Raw genomic sequence first — 22,775 nt, forward strand, 5'->3', positions numbered from 1 at the left:
CACAAAAATCGTCATGACTCCATTCCTTCTGCTTTTGTAATGTACAGTCACCGCTTGTGTGGCTCCCTTGTGCTTGAGGCAGGATATGGGCAGGAAATAATAGCACAAGATTCAAACTGGAAAAATGCAAACCTATTATCTGGGGGAAAATAAATTCAAAGTTAGCTATTCATAGGGTGTGAGCCTTTGGAACTTGCAAGTGAAATAAAGCTGGAAGCAACTTAACAGGGACAGCAGAGAGAGAACTGGACAAGAGGTTGCAATGTGATAGCACAGAAGAACACAGATCATGCCATTTAGAGCTCTTCTGATGCTGATGTCCCTCCCACATCCACAGATCTCAGAGCCGTATTTCACCCCTAGATATGCCCTATCAGTGGTAATGGCAGTGGTTTTCATTTCTGAGAGGATTTCACTTAAATCCTATGACAAGGGATCTCTCTAGTGTAGTCACAAACAGTGCTGTGGGACTAAGGAGTTGCCTGGATGGTCTGTGATACTTTCATACCAGAGTCAGAGGCATAATGTCCTTGTGCAGCTCCATACTGGGAGTATGGGGGACGAAATGAGCTAGCAAGAGGAAGGAGAAGGGGAGTACTCACCACATTGCCAGGCTCTGAGGGTGATTAAATAGCACAAAGGATTAAAAGCCTGGGATTTTGGATTTCAAGTGTGCTTATCAAAGATAATGCTTTGTGACTGTGAACAAAATTCAGCAAAACATCTCAATGTCACAAAAAGATTGCTTGGATTTGATAGGCGTGTCTGAACACCTCCGTCCCTGTGAAATATATGACAAAAAGTGAGAATTAGTGAATTGAAGCAAAGGACATGATACAGGTGAAGAGTCCTCACAGGCAGAGAATAAAGACTTTTGGAGGTGAACTGAAAAAATGGAGATTTTGAACCTTGGACTGAAGCTTAAGAGTTGCTCTAAAGCTGTAGGTACTGCCTTGCTGAGCAAATATGTTACATCTCCTGTGATATGCAAGAGAATGGGTCTACTTTATAATAATCATCAAAATTGGACTAGAGGGTCAAACTGAGCTAAATGAGGCCCAGGCTGAAAAACCTGCAACAATAGCTTTGTGGTGCCCAGGTTTGGTATGAATGATGAGCTTTTTGGGTCAAGTGAAGCACAGAGGTACAAGGGACACCATCATCTTCATCGCTTCCAGAAGAACAGGACACAAGTTTTCTGAGTGCAGGGTCTGATCCTCTCGTGCTGCTGTGAGTGTGTTGAGGTGGGCAGTGTGCAGACAGCTGATTGGTCACTCCAGTGTCCTGTTTCTGTTATTGTTGCTAAAGAGGCAGCGAGACACGTTAGCAACTTCATGTGGTACTTGTGTTACATTTCTTATAGCTGGTTATGCTCCTTAAAGTGACAGTGTTTTCTATGATGCTGGGGAAAGACGCCCTTCTGACTCACAGACCACTTGCAGTACAGCCATTCCCACCAGATCACTCCATGTGGCTGGCTTCGGAATCCTTTTGTCTATAAGAGAAGTGGTCAGGGTGGAGGGGAAGGGAGGTACTGATGTCCTTTGAACTCTCCAAGTATTACAGCAAGGATGGACTCATTGTGAATCCTCATACATGAGGAGCAGTAGTGTGGCAGGGCAGACCAGCTCTGATCAGGCAACGAGCGCTTATGGGCTGCACAGCGTACGGAGGTTCCTTGTGCTGCCTCCTATCCGCTTGTTCCAGTCCAGTGCTGTCACCTTCATGGCTCCATGCAGAGGTGATATCCATGCCATGGGGCAAAGGGTGGGCAGGGTGAAGCTCTGTAAGTTAGTAGAGATCTCTGCATGTCACAGCCACCAAAATAAGTGATTGCCGAGTGAAAGCAGGATGGAAACAGCAATGACAAATGGAAACTGCAAAGTCTGTGGTACCTGATGTGCATCTTTGTCTCTCAGAGGGGTTTTATTGTTGTCTCTGCTGTCCCCTTTTGGGGGAGCAGGATATGTGGCTGCGTTGGAGACATGAATTCCAGCCTTTCTCTTTGCTGGAAACTGATCCCTCCCAATACTCATACAAGTGGCCACTGATGGTTCTCCATTGCACTCTGTCCCAGCAGCAGCTGATGCTGCTCACCAGTGTGGGTCACCGGGTATGCACTGTATCCCTCCCAAAATGCCTGGAGAGTTGCCAAGCTGAGAGGCTCTGAGTCAGAGAGATCTGTGGAGGTTTCTCTTCCCAGGAGAGCAGTCTCTGAAGGCAGGCTGTTGCTCAGCCTGTGACTTGCTGGGTTCCATGCAAGCTCAGTTCTTAATACAAGAAAGGCCAGCTTGTCACTGTAATTTAAAAATCCTTTTGCCGTCTAGGGAAATGTCAGCCGGCAGAAACAAGTAATGGGAGGGCTTGACCCAGACACAAAGAAGCTTCTGTTTTCTGCCTGTCCTGGCTGTCAGTGGTGTTAGGTTGCTCAATGCTGCTCAGAAAAGCAGCTCTGGAAACTCTCTACCTTCCACGAAGGCCAAAGACACGTGAAGTGAAATGCCTCTGCCTGAATAAACATCTGTCATGGAAAGAGCTGGGATGCTGAAGTACAGCAGGGTGAGAACTGGCACCAGGCCCAAACTGTGAATTGAGGAGAATCCTCTGGCAAAGCTGACACCTTGTTTTTGCTTGCTTGTTTTCCACCTTCAGGTGTAATTGATACCCAGGTGCTGGAGTGACTAAACTTGCCCGCTATTGCTGCCACTGGTTCAGCAACTGCACCAGGCAGTGTGGGGGAATAGAGGGAGGGGATGGGTGTGAGAGAAATTCCTGTCTTGAGAACCACAGAGGCATTTTCATGCCTGGGATACTTTCCTATTTGCTTTCCCCCAAGGTGGCCCCTCTCACCTTGGAGACACTGTGGCACCTGACCATGAGGTTGTTGGCAGCTGTAAAGTCAGGAGCAGAAGGCATATTTTGCAGTTCAGAATCCTGACTGAGGGACTCTGAGGGGCTGTATGTAGAGGAGCTGGGCTATGTCAGAAGAGGATATCAGGATGATACCCTGGCTGAGCCTGTGGCTTGGCAGAGGAGAGTGGAGGGTGTGTTGTGCCCATACTTGGCCCACTGATCTGTTTCTAAGCCATCCTACTCTTGATAAATGGAGGCGAGGAGTTGCAGTGGAATGGTGCAGATCTGCACCCCATCCTCCACTGGTATGAATAGCCCCAACATTCCCTGTGCAGCAGGTCTGGTTTTCCCATGCACCCCTCAGATCCTCTGAAACTCAATAGCACAGAAACCAGCAGGCATCTGTGTTCAGTTTCTTGCATCCCTGGATTTGCTTGATTTAAGGTCCAGGTCGTTAAAGCAACTAGGTCTAGTTATCACAAAGAGTGGCCTCACATACCTGTTGGCTGAGCACACTGCATCTGTAAGGGCTGGTGCCAGGCACTCCTGTGCACTGGACCAGTCTCAGAGGCAAGCCCTGGCTGTGGAGAGCTCTGTAAATGGGATCATAAGTAAGAAAACAAGTGTCAACCTGAGCACTTCAAATGGTCAGTCTCGACAAAGAGCTCATCAGAAGGACCTCACAGGGCTCTGTGGTAGCACTAGTGCTATTCAACACACTTGTTATGGTCTGGACAGGAACATGAACAGCAAGTTTACTTGAGTCCCACAGTTATTCCAGAAAGGCAATATAAAGCTGACTGCAAAGGATTGCAGAAAATCTCGTGGCACTGAGTGGCTGGGCTCTCCCTGGCAGATGAAATTCAGTGGTGGCAAATGCAAGGGAATTCCACTAGGAAGAAAATAGTCTGGCTTTACAGATGTATTGAATGTCTCTAAGTCAGCTTCTACCAGCAGAGAAAGAAATTCTTGGATCCATTTCAGATAGGCGCTGAAAACAGTCTCTCAAGGCTCTGTTGAGGTCAAAAAGCCAAAAAGAAATGTTAGGAATGAGTACAGAGGAAACAAAGAACATGATTATGCTTCTGTGTACTTCATGGTCTGCTGAAAGTCTGAAAGTTGTGAGTGCTTCTGGTTACTGCACTGAAGAGCATAAAGAAACACTACTAAGAGAAGAGAGGACATCAACAATGATCAGAAGTAGGAGATAGTTTCTGGGTAAACACAGATTGCTAATCTTGAAGAAGAGATGCCTGAAAGGGAATCACAAATGGTATGGAGAATGTCAACAAAGAACTAACATTCATGCAGTTCCATATCACAAAAACTAATGGCACCCGATAAACTGGTTAGGCAACAGGTTTAAAATAAACAAGCTATGGACTTTTCCACGTAGGCATCAAGGAGTAATGGAACTCTGCCACAGACTGTTGGTGGGAGACAATCCATGAAGGGGTTGGGCACATCTATGCAGCATATTTCATTTGGAGACTGTCAAATGCAGCAGCACAGATGTTACCTCTACATCAGAAGTGTCCTAAACAGCAGGATGATGGGAGGTGAGAAGGTGGACAGGGATACAGTCTGTATTTCCTCTGTTTCTTGTACTTCTTTCCTAAGTGAGGCGACTGCAAGAGAAGAGATACTACTTCTCCAGTCTGGGCTAGCACAGGTCATCTAACATTTTTAGTAAAACTGCTTTTTGGGGTCTTTGTTCTACAGTAATTTCCCAAATTATTATCTGACCACTGGTGATGTATTGCAGGGGAAGTGGAAAGTGAACTGATGAGGTGGAAAAGAGAGCAAACTTCCAGATGGAGAGCTGACATCTCTTAAGGACATTCCTAATGTTCTTTGCACTGGTGTGCTAGGACATACCATAATCCAGAAATAGGCACTTTTGAGTGAAAGTAAGCAAAGATTGTGGTAATGTTCTTAAAATGAGGAAAACATGGTTTTCCCTATTAGCTTTGCCAGGGCTGTGGATTTCCTTAGACATTTAGGAGATAGAAGAGACATAGTCTTCCCTTGCAGCAGATGTGCTCTGGCTGTCTGATCCAAACAGTTACACCTGTCCAAGCAGGAAACACCAAATTTTTTATCAGCAATGAAATTTGGATTCTATGTATTTGCAGCTGTGACTAGAACACTTGCAGAAATAACTGAGAGTAAAATTTGTCCCCAGGGATGCTGGTCTTTGCAGCTTGCACAGATTCATTGCTTGGACACAAATTTCAATTAGGGAGAATAATTTTGCATGAATAAGCTGAGAGAAGGTATAAGCTGTCCATAGACAATCTTTGCAGAGGCAAAGATAACTAGCTACAAGTCCAGGACTGTGGGGTGCTGGTAAGAGAAGCATGCTGGTTGTGGCTTAGCGCAGTTTCACCCAGAAGCCATTTTAGACGCAGCCTCCCTGGAGGTGTTTCACAGTGTAAGATCCTGTCACAGCTCTGGGGAAGGAGAGAATATTCTCTCTGCAAACAAAGCTATGTTTCGGTTTATTTGGCCTTTTCCATTTCAAAGGCCTCGATTGTTGATGCCTGCCATATTGTTTAATGACCAGTCCCTCCTCAGAGACTACAGCTTTTGAGATGATACACGTCCTGAACCATTTCAGCTGTGGTCCTGCTTTTTTTTCCTGTTCTGTTCTGCCCAGTTTCTGACTCCACCTTCTCTGTTGCCCAGCCTCCTCGGTAGACAATGTTTTTCCATTTAATTTTATGAGACTAATGAAAGGCATTTTCATCCCCTCCCCCAGGACTAGAGAAGAAAAACCCACATCTGGAGGCCATTCACAGCTGGAAGATCTCTTCTGACATTCCTTGCTTTGAAATCCAATCCATGTAACCTTCTGTCTAAATACTCTGTTGCAGACATGGCAGAAAGAGGCTTTGTGAGGGGAGTCTATGAAGAAACCAGTGACCCTCACATCCTCTTTCAAGTGCGAGACTTCGAGGCTTTCTTCGCCACAAGGAAATTTTTATCTGGATTTAGGGGTTTCCTTGTTTTGAGGTCTCCCAATACGCATTTCAGGAGCAATTAAAAAAGGGAGCTTTATTCTTCTGAGGTGTTAAACGTACCCAGCAACAGTTAAAATGAGTTGTCTGAAACATTGCATAGGTTCCGACATCCACAACTGACTTTGTCCAAAGGGTCCAGCCCGTGGCCTGTGGGCTGCATCTTGCCTGTAGAACAGTTCACCCAGGCTTCTGGTGACTTCCACCACTGAACAATAAAACTTCATGTTTCTTGCATCCCCCTTGCCCCCTTAGAGTAAATTGCTGTAATCTGACCCCTGCTTGCCAGGAAGGTGGGTAATTTGTAATTCAATTTTAAATACCTCAGAACAGCGACTTATTTGTTATCGCTGGGTTTACTTGGCCTGTATAGGCTTTCTTCTATGACTACATCATGGGGTGCTTACAACCACACTCATCATTGTCATAAATGCCCCTGTCATGACTAATAGGACAAAGATCATTTAACTGGTGGTCTGGAATTTAAGGCCTGGCACAGAGGAAACAGGTGTGTCTTTCCCCTAGAGTAATAAAAAAAAAAAAGTGAGGGGGGTGCCCTGTTTGTTCCCCAATGGGATTCTGTCTGCTTTTATGTCCTGACAATGGCCAGCAGCTCCCTGTGCCTTTCCTGTGGGAGTTCACTGGCTTAGCTGCACAATAGCCTCAGGTGTTTCACCCTGCATGGGATCTCTGGGGCCTGAATGAGTCCAACTGCCTTAACTTCTGGCCTCACACCAAGGTGCTGTTTGCCTCCTTGCCTGGAAACATCTGCCTTGATGTTCCTCCTTGCATTACAAATCTGAACTAGAGAGGCTGTATTCTTCTATGTTAGAATAATTTGGGAACCATTTGCGGCTGGTTGTTGAATTTTTACTCTTAAAGTAAGTGAGCCTTATTCTGAAAAGAATAGATGTATTGTGTATGTACATGCATCCAAGAGCTGGAAGAATATATTATGATAGATCTGTCTCAATTTTCTAGTCCTCAATCCCAGAGAGACTAAAGGCATTCATTCACCTTTTGATAAGTTAACTATTGCAGGGTGTGATTTGTGCTGTTCTGTTTCACGTCATACCACTACAGGCACTGTTCAGCTCGTGTGTCATAGCTCAGAGGATAGCAATAAACTGCTGAACAAGAGTGACTTAAACCATGACACATTTTATAGGCACTTGTCTGACTCAATTTAACTTTCCAGGCTGCCCCACGAATGTAACGTAATTTAATGGTCTGCACATACATGGGCCATATTCAGCTTACATGCTACCTCAGTTTGACTCACATATTGTGACTGTTTCCCTGGTAAATCTGCTTAGGCAACAAGGGGTTAATAGCTCTGGAGAATAAGTGACTATTTTTTTTCTTTTCTCAAGCTTGAATTGTTCTTTTAGTGACGCAGTCACCAGAACATCTGGAACAGACGTATTTTGGGGAATATGGCTGCTTGTGCCTAGAGCTAGCGTCTCTGTGGCCTCATATCTCCAAATGAATACCTTCGTAGCACTGGAATTAAATTTGCACTGGTATAAAAGGCAAGCACAATGCTCATTACTCTTACTGACAACTTATTCTAACAGTCTGAGGAAACAAACCCAACCATATTATTACTAATGATTATTACCATTATCTGCTCTATGGCAATGCTGAGAAGCCAGGCCCCAGTGTGCCAGGTGCTGGTTAAAAATATAATCAGTCACCACTGCCCTTGGAAGTCCACGTGATGCTGAAAGGCAGTAGTCATCACTAGCATGGCTATCACAGAGATCTGTGACCATGTTTTGGAGTGCAATGATTGGCCTGAAAGAAAACCATTTCCTTTTCGTAATTCTCTGCAGTTTTGATACTTTGGGGAGTATTTCTAGACATGTGACACTGACCTTCACACCTTGGTTATTCTGTTTCTGGTGGTCACAATGCTGTCATCAGGAGCAGCAAGACCTCTGGAGGTAACCAGTCCTGTCCCACCAGGATTGTAGCCTCTCTGCCTGCTGTGGCAGCTGGATGTGGTCACAGCTGCAGCTCCCACAGACTGCTCTGGAACTGTGGCTCCTTCATAATTCTGAAAATCTGAGTCTTGCTCCCACCATTGCACATGCTGTGCTTCTTTTTGACAGGGTGGTGAACCAAGGTAGGGCAGGGCTGGGACAGGCAGTTCTGCTGAAAAACTGGGCTTGCATACACGGTGGTGAAACTTTGTCTTGGAAGGACAGAGGCAAGTGGAATATGCTGCTTGAGGGAGAAGATCCAAAAGAAAGTATCTGGTGTAATGGAAAGAAAGGAAATTTTTAGCTGAATATCAGGACTGACTTTTGTTGGTGTGTGGAATAGCTTCCCAAGGGAAACTCAGTAATGGAAGTCTATCAGTTCTGCTCTCCAGCATTGGAGTGGACACAGCAGGACATACTGCAGACCAGGAAATGACCTTGCTTTGTCTGGGATGAAGACTATGGGTGTGATCCTGCACCACAAAAAACCGATGTGAGTGTTGCCAGTGACCTCAGGGAACACAGGCTCCTTCTACCCAGTAATCCAGTGCTGATTTTCCATGTCTCCTCTACGCTCTAAGGCGTTTCTTATCAGTGCAGTTGTGTCACCGGTATATCCAAACCATTGCCCTTCCATTCAATTCTAAGGCTTGGTCCCTTCAGGAGGCTGTTAAGGAATGGTCCTGAGAGTTTCAGATGCACAGAGCATGAGAAGAAGAGAGCCAGATATACTTCTCACCTGCAGGGATGGGCAGGAGCACATTCCTTGTTGTGCATGAGGCCTGCAAGACTTTGTTTATTTCACAGAATCATTAAAGTTGGAAAAGACCTTTAAGATCATCAAGTCCATCTGTCCAGCCAGTACCACCACCACCATGTTCACCACTAAACCATGTCCTCAAGTGCTGTTGTTTAACTGAAACTCACCCTGGCCACTGATGTGGCAGAGGCAGGGAAAAGCAAAGGCAAAGGAATTGATGCCTTTCTACCAGGCTTGGTCTTACTTCCCTTCACTTGTGCCCCCTGCTCCCCTGGGGCTACTCTGCCCAGTAGCCCTTACAGCAAAGGTAGGTGACATTTTTTGCTCTTTTGTGCTGATGACTGGTCCCAGTGGACATCTGTCTCTTGCCAGGTGCATCCTGGTGCAGCTATCCTCCTAGAGCTCTTTACAGTTCCTCCCAGTGCTCCCAAAAGCTAAAGAGTGTTAGTACTGGGGTACACAGGGCAGTGGTGAGAGGGGTGGAGGCAAATAACTGTGGTTTTAAAAGTAAATAATTTATGCAACAATAACCTCTCCACCCAGGTAATCACCTCGAACAAACATTCTGAATGTCAAAGGTGTTTCTGGAGATAAGGGTTAGCACAATGAGACTCCTGCTTTCTTGGCTTTATCTGGTGCTCAGCACTTAATGCCACCTTGCTCTCTGCTGAAGGCAAAGTTGTCCCTCTAAGTTCTCCAGTGGAGGTTACCAGTCAGGTGCAAGACTTCAGGGGGAAGTCTTTGCACTGACAATAAGGACAGTAAGCTTCCAGTGTGCTAAGTGTGTTATTTTCCAAGAGGGCTGGACATAGCCCCTAAAACTTTGTCCATGATATGGATAGTGAAGTATTTGCCTTGGGGAGAAAAGGGACAGATACAGAGAAAAATACATTCTGATGGCTGGGAAACTAAGCTCATAGCTGCAAATTGTATTTGTGCTTGCAAAGCAGGCTGAGGCTTTTTCTTTTCTTTTCTTTTCTTTTCTTTTCTTTTCTTTTCTTTTCTTTTCTTTTCTTTTCCTTTTCCTTTTCCTTTTCCTTTTCCTTTTCCTTTTCCTTTTCCTTTTCCTTTCCTATACTGGTTGCTGGAGAGAATCTCTGTCTCCTGGACTACCTGATCATGGAGAGCTCAACAGAAGAAGTCCTGGAGTTTGCTGCTGAAGATTCAAGACTCAGCCTTGTGACCTTCCTGTGGTATATTGACCGGCCATTACCACGTTGTGATGGTTGCTTAGCAAGGTAGTGACACTTGTGCTGAGGCACAGTGACAGCTGTGTCACACCTGAGGGCTGGTGAGGCTGAAACTCGGTAGTATTTGTTTTGCAACAGTGCAAAGCTTGCATCAGTGTATCCCTAAGTCAGTGAGAGCCGGTGTAGTGACAGGCTGACACCGTCTACGTGCTCACCTAACTTGCAGCACTGAGAGCCCTGCAGTGGCTCCCTGGCTTGGCGTTGCCAACACCCCAGCGAACAGAAATAACTGAAAGGAACCTTGCTGTGGCCATAGAGGCAAAGAGACTGAGTGGGAGCTATTTTCGCGTTGCTATGGAATGAACAGGAACATGGCATGTAAGAGTCCGTGGGCTGTGATGCAGAAACCTTTTTGCGGGTGGCAGGGTTAGAGGCAAATAGCCAACACCACCTCTGCTGCATGGCTGGAAGGCGTGTCGATGGTTAGACCTCAGAAAACACCTGCCAGGGGAGATCCTCTTATCAGCAAGTGCTTCTAGTGGGGTTCCTATGGATGTCATCTTTTAGCCTGATGGCACTGAACTCATTTATCAGGAAAATTTAATTTCTACCATATTTGCATATCACATAAACAATAAGGAGGAGGACAACAACAGTAAGGTCAGCTCAAACTGCACAGATGGATCTCTTAAGTGCATTTGAACAACAAAATGCCATGGCTACCTTATTGTAGCAAAGTGTGTATTGGGATGTGACAGGGAGATTGGAGACAGTATCCTGTCTCACAGTGCCACTATAGAGGATACAGGAATCAAAATAGTCTCCAGGCTAAAAACCTCAACAGATTAGGGAAGATGTCGCTCTGAAATATGTGAGGGGAATAGTAAGGGACAACGTTTTTATTTTTTCAGTCCCACTAACTTCTGTGTCCAATCTGAGCAGCAGAAGTGTAACTTGGCACCCTCTAAACTCCTGAGCCCTTGAGAGCTCGTATCAGGGACCAGGTTAGTGTATTCTCCAGTTGGCACAAATCTGCAGGATTCCTGACCCTGGAAATGAGGTACCCAGGTGAGGGACAGGAGGACTTGTGTCTTATGCTATGCTCCTAAGAAGAAGGCAAGCTGGGAAGGGCCTGGAGTACAGGCCTGGCTGGTAAAATCATGCTGGAATACTGTCTTCTGTTTCCCTCTATGAAGTTCTCAAAGGATGCTGAAAACTGGAAAGGACTCAAAATGTAGTTTATGTAAAAGAAAGTTAGGAACTGACTTAATCAAAGTCCACAAATATTTCACTTGAGAGATAGATTTCTAATAGTAAACAATGCTTGCAGAAAAAGTCTTGTTGAAATCTAGGTTACACCTACACTGGTAAATAAAGTGATCCAGGGTTAGTTCTCTGAACCTGAGGGCAAGTGGCACAGCATCCATCTGAATAAAACTTCTTCTCCCCCAAAGAAGGTAGCCTTGCCCAAATAATTTGTTAGGAACGATGCCCTGACCCATGCTGTCAGAGCCAGCCCTGCTGTTAGGAGAGTACCCTCTGGTTGTTCAGAGAACACTGGCTGCCACAAGCCAAAACTTGCCATGAAGCATGCGAACAACAGGGAAAATTGCCTGTCAGGGCTTGTGCGTATCTTGAACTGCTCAGCTTGCTAACAGAGAAGTCACCTTACTGGCTGGCGGTGAAGACCATCCAGAAATAGGGTGTGCACTCCAAACTGTGAGGTTGGTTAGCTAGTGGGACACTTGAGGGACAGTAAATTCTTTGTGAAGTTTTTCAGTCCAGCTTGGATGTCCCTAAAGAGACCCTAAAAAGACAGAGATTTAAGAGAAACCATGGCCACAATGTGGGCAGGAGGGAGCCCAAAGGTGAATGCTGTGCACTGGGTGAGAGCAGGTATCTGCCTCATCCAGCAGAGGCACCCTGAAGGGTGTGACCTCTACAGGGAAAGCCTCTGTGAGAACCTCCAAACGATTGTAGAGAGAATCATTCTCCATCATCACTGCTAGAAGCCCTAAGCTCTGTGGAAAGCACTTGATTAAATCTCTGCCTCTGGGATAGGAGATTGAAGTGGCACTCCCTGTGTTCCCTGCTGCTCTCTTCTGTGGGAAGTCTTAGCACCTACACGTAACCTAGTAGCTGAGAGAGGCTCTGGGCTCAGAAGAAGAGTGAGAAGTTTTTGGGGGTGGACATAGGCATCCCAAGCCATGGCTATTTTCCAAGCAGTGGTGGAATAAGTGGGCTAAGATCTTGCAGACATCAGGTCACTTTCCCTGCATGTGCATTTTGGTTATGGGCTAGTGAGCTGGGTGTCTGAGTCAGGACACCAGTGAACGCCTGGGAAGGTGGAGAAGGAATCTTCCCATTAGGAAAGACAGTAAACAAAGCCAGATTGGATGTATGGCTCCTCTGACCCCCCCGCCTATGCTTTCCTGGATACATCCCCAAGGCAGCAATTGGTGCTGTCTGGGACAACCTGTACCTTACCAGATTTGATCTGCGACCCACAGGTTTTTTCTTTAGCAACAACAAAAAGACATCAGCAGCTCTTCTGTTCTAGAGGATCTCAAAGCTTCTTGAGGACCTCCGAAGAGCTTTTGAAACAACAGTCTCTAGCTCTTCAGTGCAGAGTTTAAGCCAGCTGTAAAAATGGTGATGAAGGTCTGTGGGGAAGTTCACTATAGATTTTAATTTTCACTTAATAATTAAAAAATGCATTTTAATCTATGAAGAGAGGGGAACAGCAGATCTGCTCTGACAAAGCTGCGAAGCACACATTTAAGGTCTGTAACAGGATGTGGGTGGAAAGAAACACCAGTAAACTCAAGAATGGTTTCATTTGGAATCTTAGCAATATTGTACTTCACACATCACCTTTCCTATACCAAACCTGGAGCACGTTGAATGTCAAAGGTGTTTCTGGAGATAAGGGTTAGCACAATGAGACTCCTGCTTTCTTGGAGGGAGGGAGGAGTTTTCTTGATCTGCTGTGCTAGCCCTAACCAAGAGGTGTTCCAAGGCTGGAATAATAAATGTGGTACAGTAGGATAGACTGAACTTTCCTAGGGCTGACTGGGAATTGCTCAATAAGGTTGGACTTCGGGTGTCCCTTAGCAGAGCCCGAGGCCATCCTTAGGATTGCAGCACAGACAGATTTACCAGAAGTGGTAAAGGGACGTAGCACAGGCCAGTGACCTGCTTTAAAGAGGAGTGGCTGACCTGTGACTGCATCCAGTCATGAACTGAAATGCTAGGGGTGTTGAAAGTCAGGATTGCAGTGCATTGGTAAAGCTGTGTGTGAGGCTTCATGACTGATGGGACTAATTGAGGATATTTATTTTCCAGCACTGGATTGGAATGAAAGACCAGCTCTTCAATCCCTGTTTTAATCCAACCCTCTGAAAGCTGAGTTCAAACCAAAGCAAACCAGAAAATTCTTGTTTTAAAGAGGAGAGTGGGAGAGAAGCCCCTAATCAAAATGTTCTGATAATTGAAAAATCTGTTGGTAAAAACTAATATTGGAGAGTCATGCAGAGAACGGGAGCTGAGCCTTCCCACTTCTCACCCAGAGCTGAAGACTGACCGTGAGTGATGGCAGCATGCTTAGGCAATGTCACTGCTCTCTCAAAGCCACCCTCTTTACCACTGGCCTAGCCCCTAAATCCTCAACCATGATGTCCTCAGTGTATCTCACCCATGTCTCAGCCTGGTAGGAGCAGTCCCTCCGAGCTGTATGCCCTCCTTTTCTCTCCAGCCAGTCTCCTAGTTTCACAGCCTCTTCCAGGCTGAAGGCTTCTTTGTTTTTCTCCTTTGTGTCATTCAGGAAACACACCCACCTCCCTTGCTCCAGCCTCATATTCTGCCTCACTCAGAGATTCTGTAACTCATGTGGAGGAATTTCAAGCAATGCAAACTGTGGCAACTTTTTTTTAAACCATGGAAATTAGAGATTGGAAAATCTTGCCAGCTCATCCAGTCCATTATTTCACATTCTAGCCTATCCCAATTCCTGCAAAATTCTTGCCTGCGATACATTTTCCGGTGCATTACCCAGTCTGCATCCTTTGCTTCCCATGAGAAACTGTACCACAGAGGACTACTTTACACTGTTTGGAAGAGGTTTCTGAAGTTTTCTTTCCATTCTGCCTGACCTAATTTCTTTAAGTTCTGCCTGTGGTAACATGCTAGCTGGGTTCTCCTGCCTTCATGCTTACCTTGTTCAGGTGATGGCACATAATTCTTGTTCAGTCAAGCTGTTTAGCCACAATGCTTAATACTGGGTTGTAAAGCTCAGCAATAATAGTCCTTGGCTACCTGGGAAAGGCTAACGTTGAGATTAGCATGTTAATGGGTACACAGAACACAGCAGACACTGCTAGTAGTATTGCCTCTTTATTATAACAGTCACTTGACACATTCCATCACAAGGTCTGGCTTTGGTTGGTTTTGCCTTTGCCAAACTTGAAACCAACATCATCTAGCTTATGTCTGCTTCAGTAGTTTTATAGGGCTCTTTTGGGTTTTGTTTTTAATTTCAGTCAAGACCACTTAGCTATTTCTTGAGAACAAGGCTGGCAGGGGAATATTCTGCTTTATCCACATTAAAAAAAAAAAAAATCCTAATGACTTTTTCCTCTAAAAAACCCAACAAACCACATTTTGAGCAATGTTTTGCATTAAAATAAATCATGCTTTTTCTGTCAGGAACACATCTTTTGTCATCTATGACAAAGGCTGCCCCCCTCAGTTGGCTAAATAATGAGCTTTTGAGTTATTGCAGCTTGAGCCTGCTCAGAAAAAATGATGGGGGCTAGGAAGGACAGTTGTTTATCTTTTTTTTTTTTAAACTGTGAGCCTGATGGAAGTAATAGCATGTGATTTAAGACCCAGGTTACAATGTACTTGCACAAAGGCCCCTTTTGCACAAAGGCTGTGGCTGCCGGGTCACCTCGTTCTGGCCTCCCTTGGGCCAGGATGCTGTCACTGTGCCTGGCTCTCTCCTGCCCATGGCCAGGTCACCCTTGGGAACTGATGTCCTTGCCCTGTGCATGGAACTGGGGTTGCCTGGGTATGGATGCTAAAAAAGTTAGAAATTTTCCACCTTTTACAGTCTTCTGTGAAATTCTCTGTTCTCACACAAACTAATCTGAGAGACGCTTTGCTGTTTTGTAAACTATTTGCAGGTGCAGGGTGTTGTGAGAATGCAGTGGATATTGTTTTGATTCACTGAAAAAAATATTTTGAAATGGGTGTCATAGCATTCAGCCAATCACTCTGGGAGGTGTATGGCCAAGCACCCAATAATGTTACACCACTTTTGTGAACAATGCTATGTAAATGAGTTAGTAAATAATTCAATCATTCCATTCCATCCCATTTACCCTGGACTCCTGTGTTGTGATTCTCACCGTCCCTGTGGGTTACAGCGACACCTGGGCATGCGGAAACCTGGCTACAAGGAAACAGGGAGGTGTGGAGAAAGGAGGAGAGAGAAAAGGAAAAAAACCCAGCCAAAAGAAAGCCAACCAAAAAAATACAGCAGAAGAGAGGCACACGCCCCATTTCTCTGCTTGGTGTCTCCAAAATAGTTCGTGTTTGTGTTTTCAGTAACTGGGGCACTCCTTTCCCTCAGGCCTTGTAGGGAAGCCTGGGTGCCCCGAAACTCCCCTGGCATGGCCTACACGTGCTGCATCCACCCCATGTCCATGGCAGTGACACCATCTGCTTCCGGCATCGCCTGCTCCCACTGGGCCTCCAAGGCATGGGGCCAGGGCCCCAGGCTGGTGTCACCACTGCCCTGTCCTGACCTGTCTCCTCCCTGGTGCACAGGCAGATTCAGCGTGCTGTCCATCACAGCATGCATGGCCATGGAGATTAGACTCAACAGCCGGACTGTCTGTGAAGCCACAGCTCCAAAATGTCATAAAGGAATGGAAAGGAATCCCAAATCCTCATCAAATCTGAGGAACAAAGGAGATGCCCTCAATCCTAGATAATTATGGGGACATCCAGAAAGATAAAAGGTGCAATTGTAATATCTAGCATGATTGTTTTCAAAGCACCCACTGTAACAGAACCCCTCTGCTCGGCACTGTAAGGAAAACTGGTCTCATTATTCTCTTTAGACAGCATATTAGACCTTGGCTCCTCTGATCTGTGCTTGCTACCACCTCTGTTCTGTCAGGGAACACAGCCTGAAAAACTCACTTGTGCCTTCTGGCCACCAAGCTTGCTGCATCTCTTGCCATGCTGCCTCTTTATTCATTAATCCTTCTCCTCCCAGTTTTCTCTTCCCCTTTTTTTTCCCTTGTCAAAGCAAGGAGTTTTTAATAGCTAAAGAACGAAAACACCTCCCACGCCTCGCTTCAAAAAAGCTAACTCTCTGTCTTACTCACTCTTTTAGATTTCCAAACCTTTCCTGCTAGCTTAGATGTTTCCTTTGAGGCACTGGTTCCTCAAATACTAGCATGTGAGTATAACTTTAGTAAACCATGTAGCTCCAATGGCCTTGAGAGGACAATCCATGTGAATAAATAAATCAGATGTGGAATGGACACACGACATTTAGCAGAGATGGAAAAGTTTTCTGTTTTATACTGTGATTTGATTGGAAAAAAAATTATGAGGGACTTTATTCCAGGATGGAGTAGTATCTCCCTTGCAAAAAGTTTTAACAGTAGGCTTGAAGTTCTTCTGGATGCTAAGGTCATAGTGAATGCAGATGGATTGATAAGATAATCTTTGGAGGCTTCCTCTAACTCTGCTTATTCTGATTTGCCATGGTGAAATGGAGGAAAAGATAAATTGAAGCAAAGAACAATTGCTTTGGCTTTCTCATTTCCATGAGTGAAACCAAAGTGCAATGTGGTTTAACCATATTGTTTCAAATTTTTTTTCCTTTAAAACATATTAAACATATCCTTGACTCCGAGATCACCTGCATATAGTGAAATACTCTTTGCACGGATTAATTTTTAGACCCTCAAATTTTGTTATTACCAAAACAGAATGTCTCCTGCTGTCTTTGTGCTGATTCCAATACCAACGAGGATTCCCTGTGCTGTAGATCTGCATCTGTGGGAATGACTCCAAAGACCCAACCTTACAGTGTATGGAAACAAGGACTGCTTTTGAACTACCAGTCCAGCCATGGTAATGTGGAGTTTAGCACAGCGTACTCTGATTCTGGACTTAGGTTTGTACCCTGCATTGTGCTCCGTAGCGCTGGAGTGAAATTCCTAGCAACACCCAATTAAAACAAGCACTGAATGTTTACTCCCCATCATTGCCACTGCTTTGACTGCAGTGTAAACGCACCACTAATAAGTTGGCCGATGGGAGGGGAAAATTACATGTCAGAGCCAAGTACAGAACTAGGAATTTGGGCCACCAGCCAGCTGGTTAGATCACACTGTGTGCCTCTAATGAAACGCATTGATTTGTGACTCTTACAATAACGTTTTTAGGAAATCACTAGGTGTTTATTTATGTGTTGGAGCAGCCTGTTGAGGTTGGAAAACTCGAGCAGACACTGCTTAGAGAGCAGAAGCACAATTTTAAGAATGAGCTTAATTAATCATTGGAATAACTTTTCTAAGGATATGATGGGTTCTACATCATATTCTGCTGCACAGTCAATACCAGTTAGTTGTATAAAATACATGCCATAGCTCCAGCAGGAGTTCTGTGTACACTGGAAATGATTATCCAAAGTTCTTTGGGTTCTGTTACATCTGAGAGGAGACTATGTCGTTGCAATGGTTCCTCTTGGTGATAAAAAACCCCATGAGCCTGTGGTAGTCATTGAGTCTGGGTGTTTGTGATTCTGTGTAGTAACAGACTGAGATCTCGTAAGTGGTAGATTCAAAAGTAGCAAATATTGTCAGAGAGGGGACTACCAAATTGCAAAGACTCATTCTGCACAAGTGGATGCCCTGCCAATCTTGCAGCTGATATAATATGCTGTGATGATTTAGCGAGCTCAGAAAGAATGAAACCATCAATAAAATGCCAGACTTGGTGCATTTCAAAGCGTCTGGTTAGATCTCATGGAATTTCTTGGCTACTACATGTTCAGTCAGACCGAAAGACATGGGGGAGAGTCCACGATCACCTTGTGGTATTTCACTGGATGCCTCAGAAGAGCAGATGGGAATAGTGAGCAGTGGATAAGGTAAGTGTTTGTCTACTTGGAGTTTTGTATGGATCCTTTTCTGGTCTTGCACCTCTTTAATATCCTTATAGAGCTATATAAAAATTTGTGGTTTTCTTGCCTGTTTACAGTTTATGGTTAGCTAAATTACATAAATACTGTTTTTCTTCTGTGTGCTCAGGTGAACACATCCTAGAGTTTAAGTACTCTGTGAAAAACAACCCCCTAGCCTTATATATAATATCTTGTATTTCCTATCCAGAAATTGAGACACCTAGAATCTCTAGTGAGTCCTCAAAGTCCTCGTTGCTGCATCTGATCTTTTTACTTTTCATGTCTGCTTTCTGTGTGTTTTTTGAGTGGCTGATAACCATAAAGATTAGAAAAAAAAAAAAAAATCCAGCCAACTAAGACTTGTTTTGAGAAAAAAAAACATTCAAGGAAAATAAAAAGTAATTAGGTCCAAACTGGCCGACTTATTTGTCCATCTTTAAGATGAATTTACTTAGTCCAGTTCAATCTTTATTTCTGTCACAGTCTTAGTGTCTAGCAGTGTAAGCTGATCATCTTTGAAAACAGAATTCACCTTTAAATGTGCTTAGAGTAGAAAAAATATGCCTGGTGAGGTCATTTTCAGAGCAAGAGTTAATGCATCATGCAAACAGCTAAATAAAGGTTACAATCTGAGTGGAATTATTCAGAGCTCAGGGAGAAATCTGGCATTTGCAGTCTGTCACTGGGTTTGAGAAGTCTGGCTCTCTCCATGTCGCTGTCACTCGGGAGACATCCTGCTTTCTGTGTGGCAGTGAGGGAGGGGACTGCGGCTCTGGATGAACTTCCTGTAAAAACGGCAAAAACAGGAGCGGTGGGAAGTGTCATGTGCGAGGAATGTGTGGAATGAGGGGTGAGTATGAGCCCATCTTTGTCCAGTTTTCACAGAGTGACTCCATGGGTGTAAATAGCCACCCTTCCTCCTCCCCTTTCCTCTTCAGGTCAGCTGAAGAGCCAATGTCAGGACAGCAAATGATCCCTGGTATCCCTGGAGGATCACTGCATGGGGGGCTGGGAGGAGTCGTGTGCCTCTTGAGACCCTCCAGTTAAGTACTGCAAGTTTTGGGCCCTATCTGGCAAGGTCTCCTTGACCTTCTTTTCCACCGACATCCCTGGGCGTTGAGTGTGTCACTTTGGGGCAGGATACACCCAAGCCAGGGTGTAGATGGTGATAGAGCCAGGGTAAAAACGCATCACTTGTCAACGCCCAGGCTTTTTTAGGCTTGGCAATCTCCATAGCAGTGCTGTGCAAAGATTTTGGGGGTTTTTTTTTGCATTTTGTTTCCTTGTTTTGTTTCTGTAAGTCAAGTGCTTGGCTGATTGCACAGGAAATCAACTGCTGTGGGCATTCACTTCAATGGGCGAATTTTAAACGAGTCACCAGGGACTGGCTGCTGCTGAGTTCAAAGAGAAAGAAACATCCAAAGACTCTAGCCAAGCCAAATTATGGTGGGAAATATCAGATACAAAGAGGAGAAAACTGGAGGCACGGTAGGGTGAAAGACAGATACAGCTTGACTTTCCTGTCTACAATAGGTCAGATTGACGTGAGGTTAAAATAGAGATTTAAAAAACAACAATCAGCCAACCAAAATCCAAACCAAAACCAGATAAAATCCCCATAATTTTCCTAAGGGAAGTTTGTTGAACATCAGGAAACATGCTCTGGTGTTGGTGTTCTACGAGTTGTGTGCAATAATCTGGGGAAATTTAATGTGAAACTTGACAAAATATTATGAAAAGTGTTAGAAAGAATCATTTCATGCAGGGCAGAAGGTGAACAAAAGCTAAGCTCCTGCGATCATTCCTCCTTTTTTTTCCTTTTCCCAGTGATTTCAAGTGTTCCCAGGCTCAGATAAATCCAAGAGACGGACTCACACCCCGTTTCACAGTCAAGGTAAAGAGTTTGTCTTCATAAAAATGCAAAAACAAGAGGGAGGGGGGTGGAATTTCAAGAGAAGGAATAGAAGTCTAAACTTGGGTGTTGCTTCCACCCCCCGGCATACACGTGAGCAGCAGAGACTCCCAAAAAGAAGACTAGAGAAAGATCGCCATCTTCTGGAAGGATAAATATCTGCCATTATTCAGAACACTAAACCTGCTGTAAGTGTGTTCTTTTAAACCATAGCATATTTCTGATAAATTTATCTCCCAACATGAATTCTTATCCATGTAAAACTAATTCAGTTTAATTTCATCGATATATATGCCATGAACCCAGATTTAGAAACTGACATAGAATCTTGGGTTTTAATGATACTCTCATCAAGTTTAAAATTAGGAAGGTGTTCAGGATTATCAGTAGACATGGACTTTATCTATTCTTGAGCCTGTAAACAAGGCTTTTTTTTTTTTTTTTAACTGAACATTTAGAAGTCAAATTTAAGGTGTCCAGATGTGAACAGACTGAAAAAAAAAGAAAGAAAAAAAAATCACTCTGCTTTTAAACAGCATCAGCTGTTGTTCTACCTACTTCAGCAAATTAAGTACATCTGTTTCAAACAGAACCTTTTTATTAATCAAAAACCTGCAGGCAGTCTGTGGAGCACAGGGACATTTAGCATTGCTTTCAGTTAGTCCGTCTTAGAAATGCTTATCTATATTAGAAGAGTTTATGCAGCTGGGATTAAAATACCCACAGAGCCACTGCCCATTCTGCTCAGGGCAGGAAGGCTCGGGAGCCCGGGATAGCACAGCCCACGTGCTGGACCGTGAACTTCTCCGTCTGCTGCCCGTGCTGTGAGGGGCTGTCACAGGCTGTGCTGTCACCCAGAGCTATTCCTGCACCTGCCCCTAGCCTCTGGGCTCTGCTCTTGGACATGGGGGATGAGAATGGATGGACCGCTGGTTTCCTCTGTCTTGGCAGAGCTGCATGCACGAAATCTGCCTTGTTCCCTCCCAGTCGGTGGTGCGAGCTTCACCTGCTTGGCACTGGGCAAAGTCCTCGTGGGCAAGACAGGATGTGTACCTTTGGGATGCTCCTCTCCCTTGCAGTTTGATTCAGTGCAGCTCTGCTCCGTGGCCTCTAGTACATTCTCATGAGAGGTGACGTCATTCTTACTTTTCATGGTTTTGATACCACATTTTGGGAGCCTTTAAACTTCCGGGACAAGAGCTCAGAGGGGACTTCGCATGAATGTGAATCTTTGTCTGTTCTTACTAGGTTCTCAAATTCATCCAAAGTGAACTTGCTGGGAGCTGGGATTCTTCTGTGTGAACTTCACATTTTGGTAAAAGCTGCCGCTACAAGTGACACTGACAGTCTACCTCATTCTCCCATGCTCTGAGTATTGGCTTGACTTGCTGCTGTTTCACATACCTCCTTCATGGTGGTGATGCCATGCTGTCAGTCTGCTGCTCAGAAGCTCTTCTGCTAAGGGGCTCCTTTTGGCATCAAAATTTCCAGTGCCCATGGGGAGAGCTGCATTGGCATCTCTTCAGGGACTGAAATCCTCAGTTCTCAGAGCAGATGCAGTTGCATAAACTTTCCTCTCCCCATTTTGTTACTCTGCCCTTTCTGCAACTATCAGGTGTGGCCAGGAAGATATTCTAGGGCTGGGATGCCTTTGGTCTTTGCCATGCTGCTGAGACAGTGCACAGGACAAGGGGTGGCCTGATGCCCAGGGTGCTGGCAGTTTCCAAGCTAAGGTCACTCCTCCCCTATAGCATTTGCCAGAGCTGTCAGCTTGCTCCATACAAGCTCCCAAACAACTTCCACATGGGGATGGCTGGAATCTTTCAGTGTTTTAAAGAAACTTTCTACTCAGGCAATACAGGTCACTCTTCTGCACTTAATCCCAACCCGCAGCACCAATCTCTTCCCATATAATCTCCCAGAACAGCTGTGCTGTGATTGCATTGTGGATTACAAAATGACCGTTTTCCACAAAACAGCTGCTGATCAGAAGGATAGCATTTAATAATCACTGGGGAGGCAAAGGAGGAGGGGACCAGACAAAGGAGGAAGGAGTTTTGCAGCTATTGGGTTTCTTGGAGGATATAGAGATGAGCAAAACAGCAGACAAAGCGTGAGTCCAACTTCTGTGCTGTTCATCCAAATTAACAGTACTTCAAAGACTTGCTGCTAAGGTAAATTCAACTATCTTTTCTGTTGGGGCTATCTAGATACTGTGGTTGGTTATTGTCAGTGAGTGCTTGGCTTTTGTGGAGGGAAGCTTTTCTAACAATGTTTTCAGGAAGTAGTTCAGATTTGCTTCTCATTCCATATGTCTTCTGCATCCTTGATCCACTTCCTACATCTGACTCATTTGTTTCTTGTATTTTTTATGTCTTTTTCTTAACACTCATCCTGAAATTATACATCCTTTCAACTACTGTCATAAATCAACTGGAGAGAATATTTTTCCCACTATTGAAGATCTAAATTAGGAAGATGATTTTTGTCAATATTGTGAGTGGAATTTTTTTTTGTTAAATAAAAGCATTAGCAACCCAAAACCTGATGACAGAAAATCTTATAATCAAGCAGTGATGAAAAACTGAAAAACTTTGTGTGCTGGAGGTTTCAATTTTCAGGTGAAAAATTATGTTTTTGAGGAAAGCAATTTCATCTGTAATTTCCTTTTCAGTCATAAGCCAATTTTTCCACCAAAAAAACTTCCAGTGAGAAGTTTGCCACTAGCCTTAGCCAGAAACTGTTCCTAGTAGGTGCAAAAATGGTGATATTCAACATACATTCAAATCATGAAAGTCATTAGTTATGGCATCACTAAGATGTTACCATCTCCAGGGTGCAGAGAGAAA

General features: G+C 44.5%; 1 protein-coding gene across 6 annotated transcripts in view; it reads left to right on the plus strand.

Moving 5' to 3' along the window:
- GSG1 (germ cell associated 1) overlaps positions 1–22,775 on the plus strand; it is a 94,231-nt gene that overhangs the window by 61,796 nt on the left and 9,660 nt on the right. The window contains exons 1-4 of one of the 6 annotated variants that reach the window (XM_017737890.1): positions 18,392–18,864; positions 19,842–19,908; positions 20,028–20,114; positions 21,175–22,100. Coding sequence is in view for 1 of the 6 variants with exons in the window: in XM_017737888.1 (XP_017593377.1) it covers positions 17,857–17,981; positions 19,842–19,908 (192 nt within the window). In the remaining 5 variants the exon portion in view is untranslated. Of the gene's footprint in view, positions 1–14,177; positions 17,982–18,389; positions 18,865–19,841; positions 19,909–20,027; positions 20,115–21,174; positions 22,101–22,775 lie in introns of those variants that run through there. The other 5 variants (XM_017737891.1, XM_017737892.1, XM_017737888.1 and 2 more) reach the window with 5 other exon arrangements.

This window comes from Corvus brachyrhynchos, unplaced genomic scaffold, assembly GCF_000691975.1.
Source record: "Corvus brachyrhynchos isolate BGI_N302 unplaced genomic scaffold, ASM69197v1 scaffold56, whole genome shotgun sequence".
Classification (NCBI taxonomy): Eukaryota; Metazoa; Chordata; class Aves; order Passeriformes; family Corvidae; genus Corvus; species Corvus brachyrhynchos.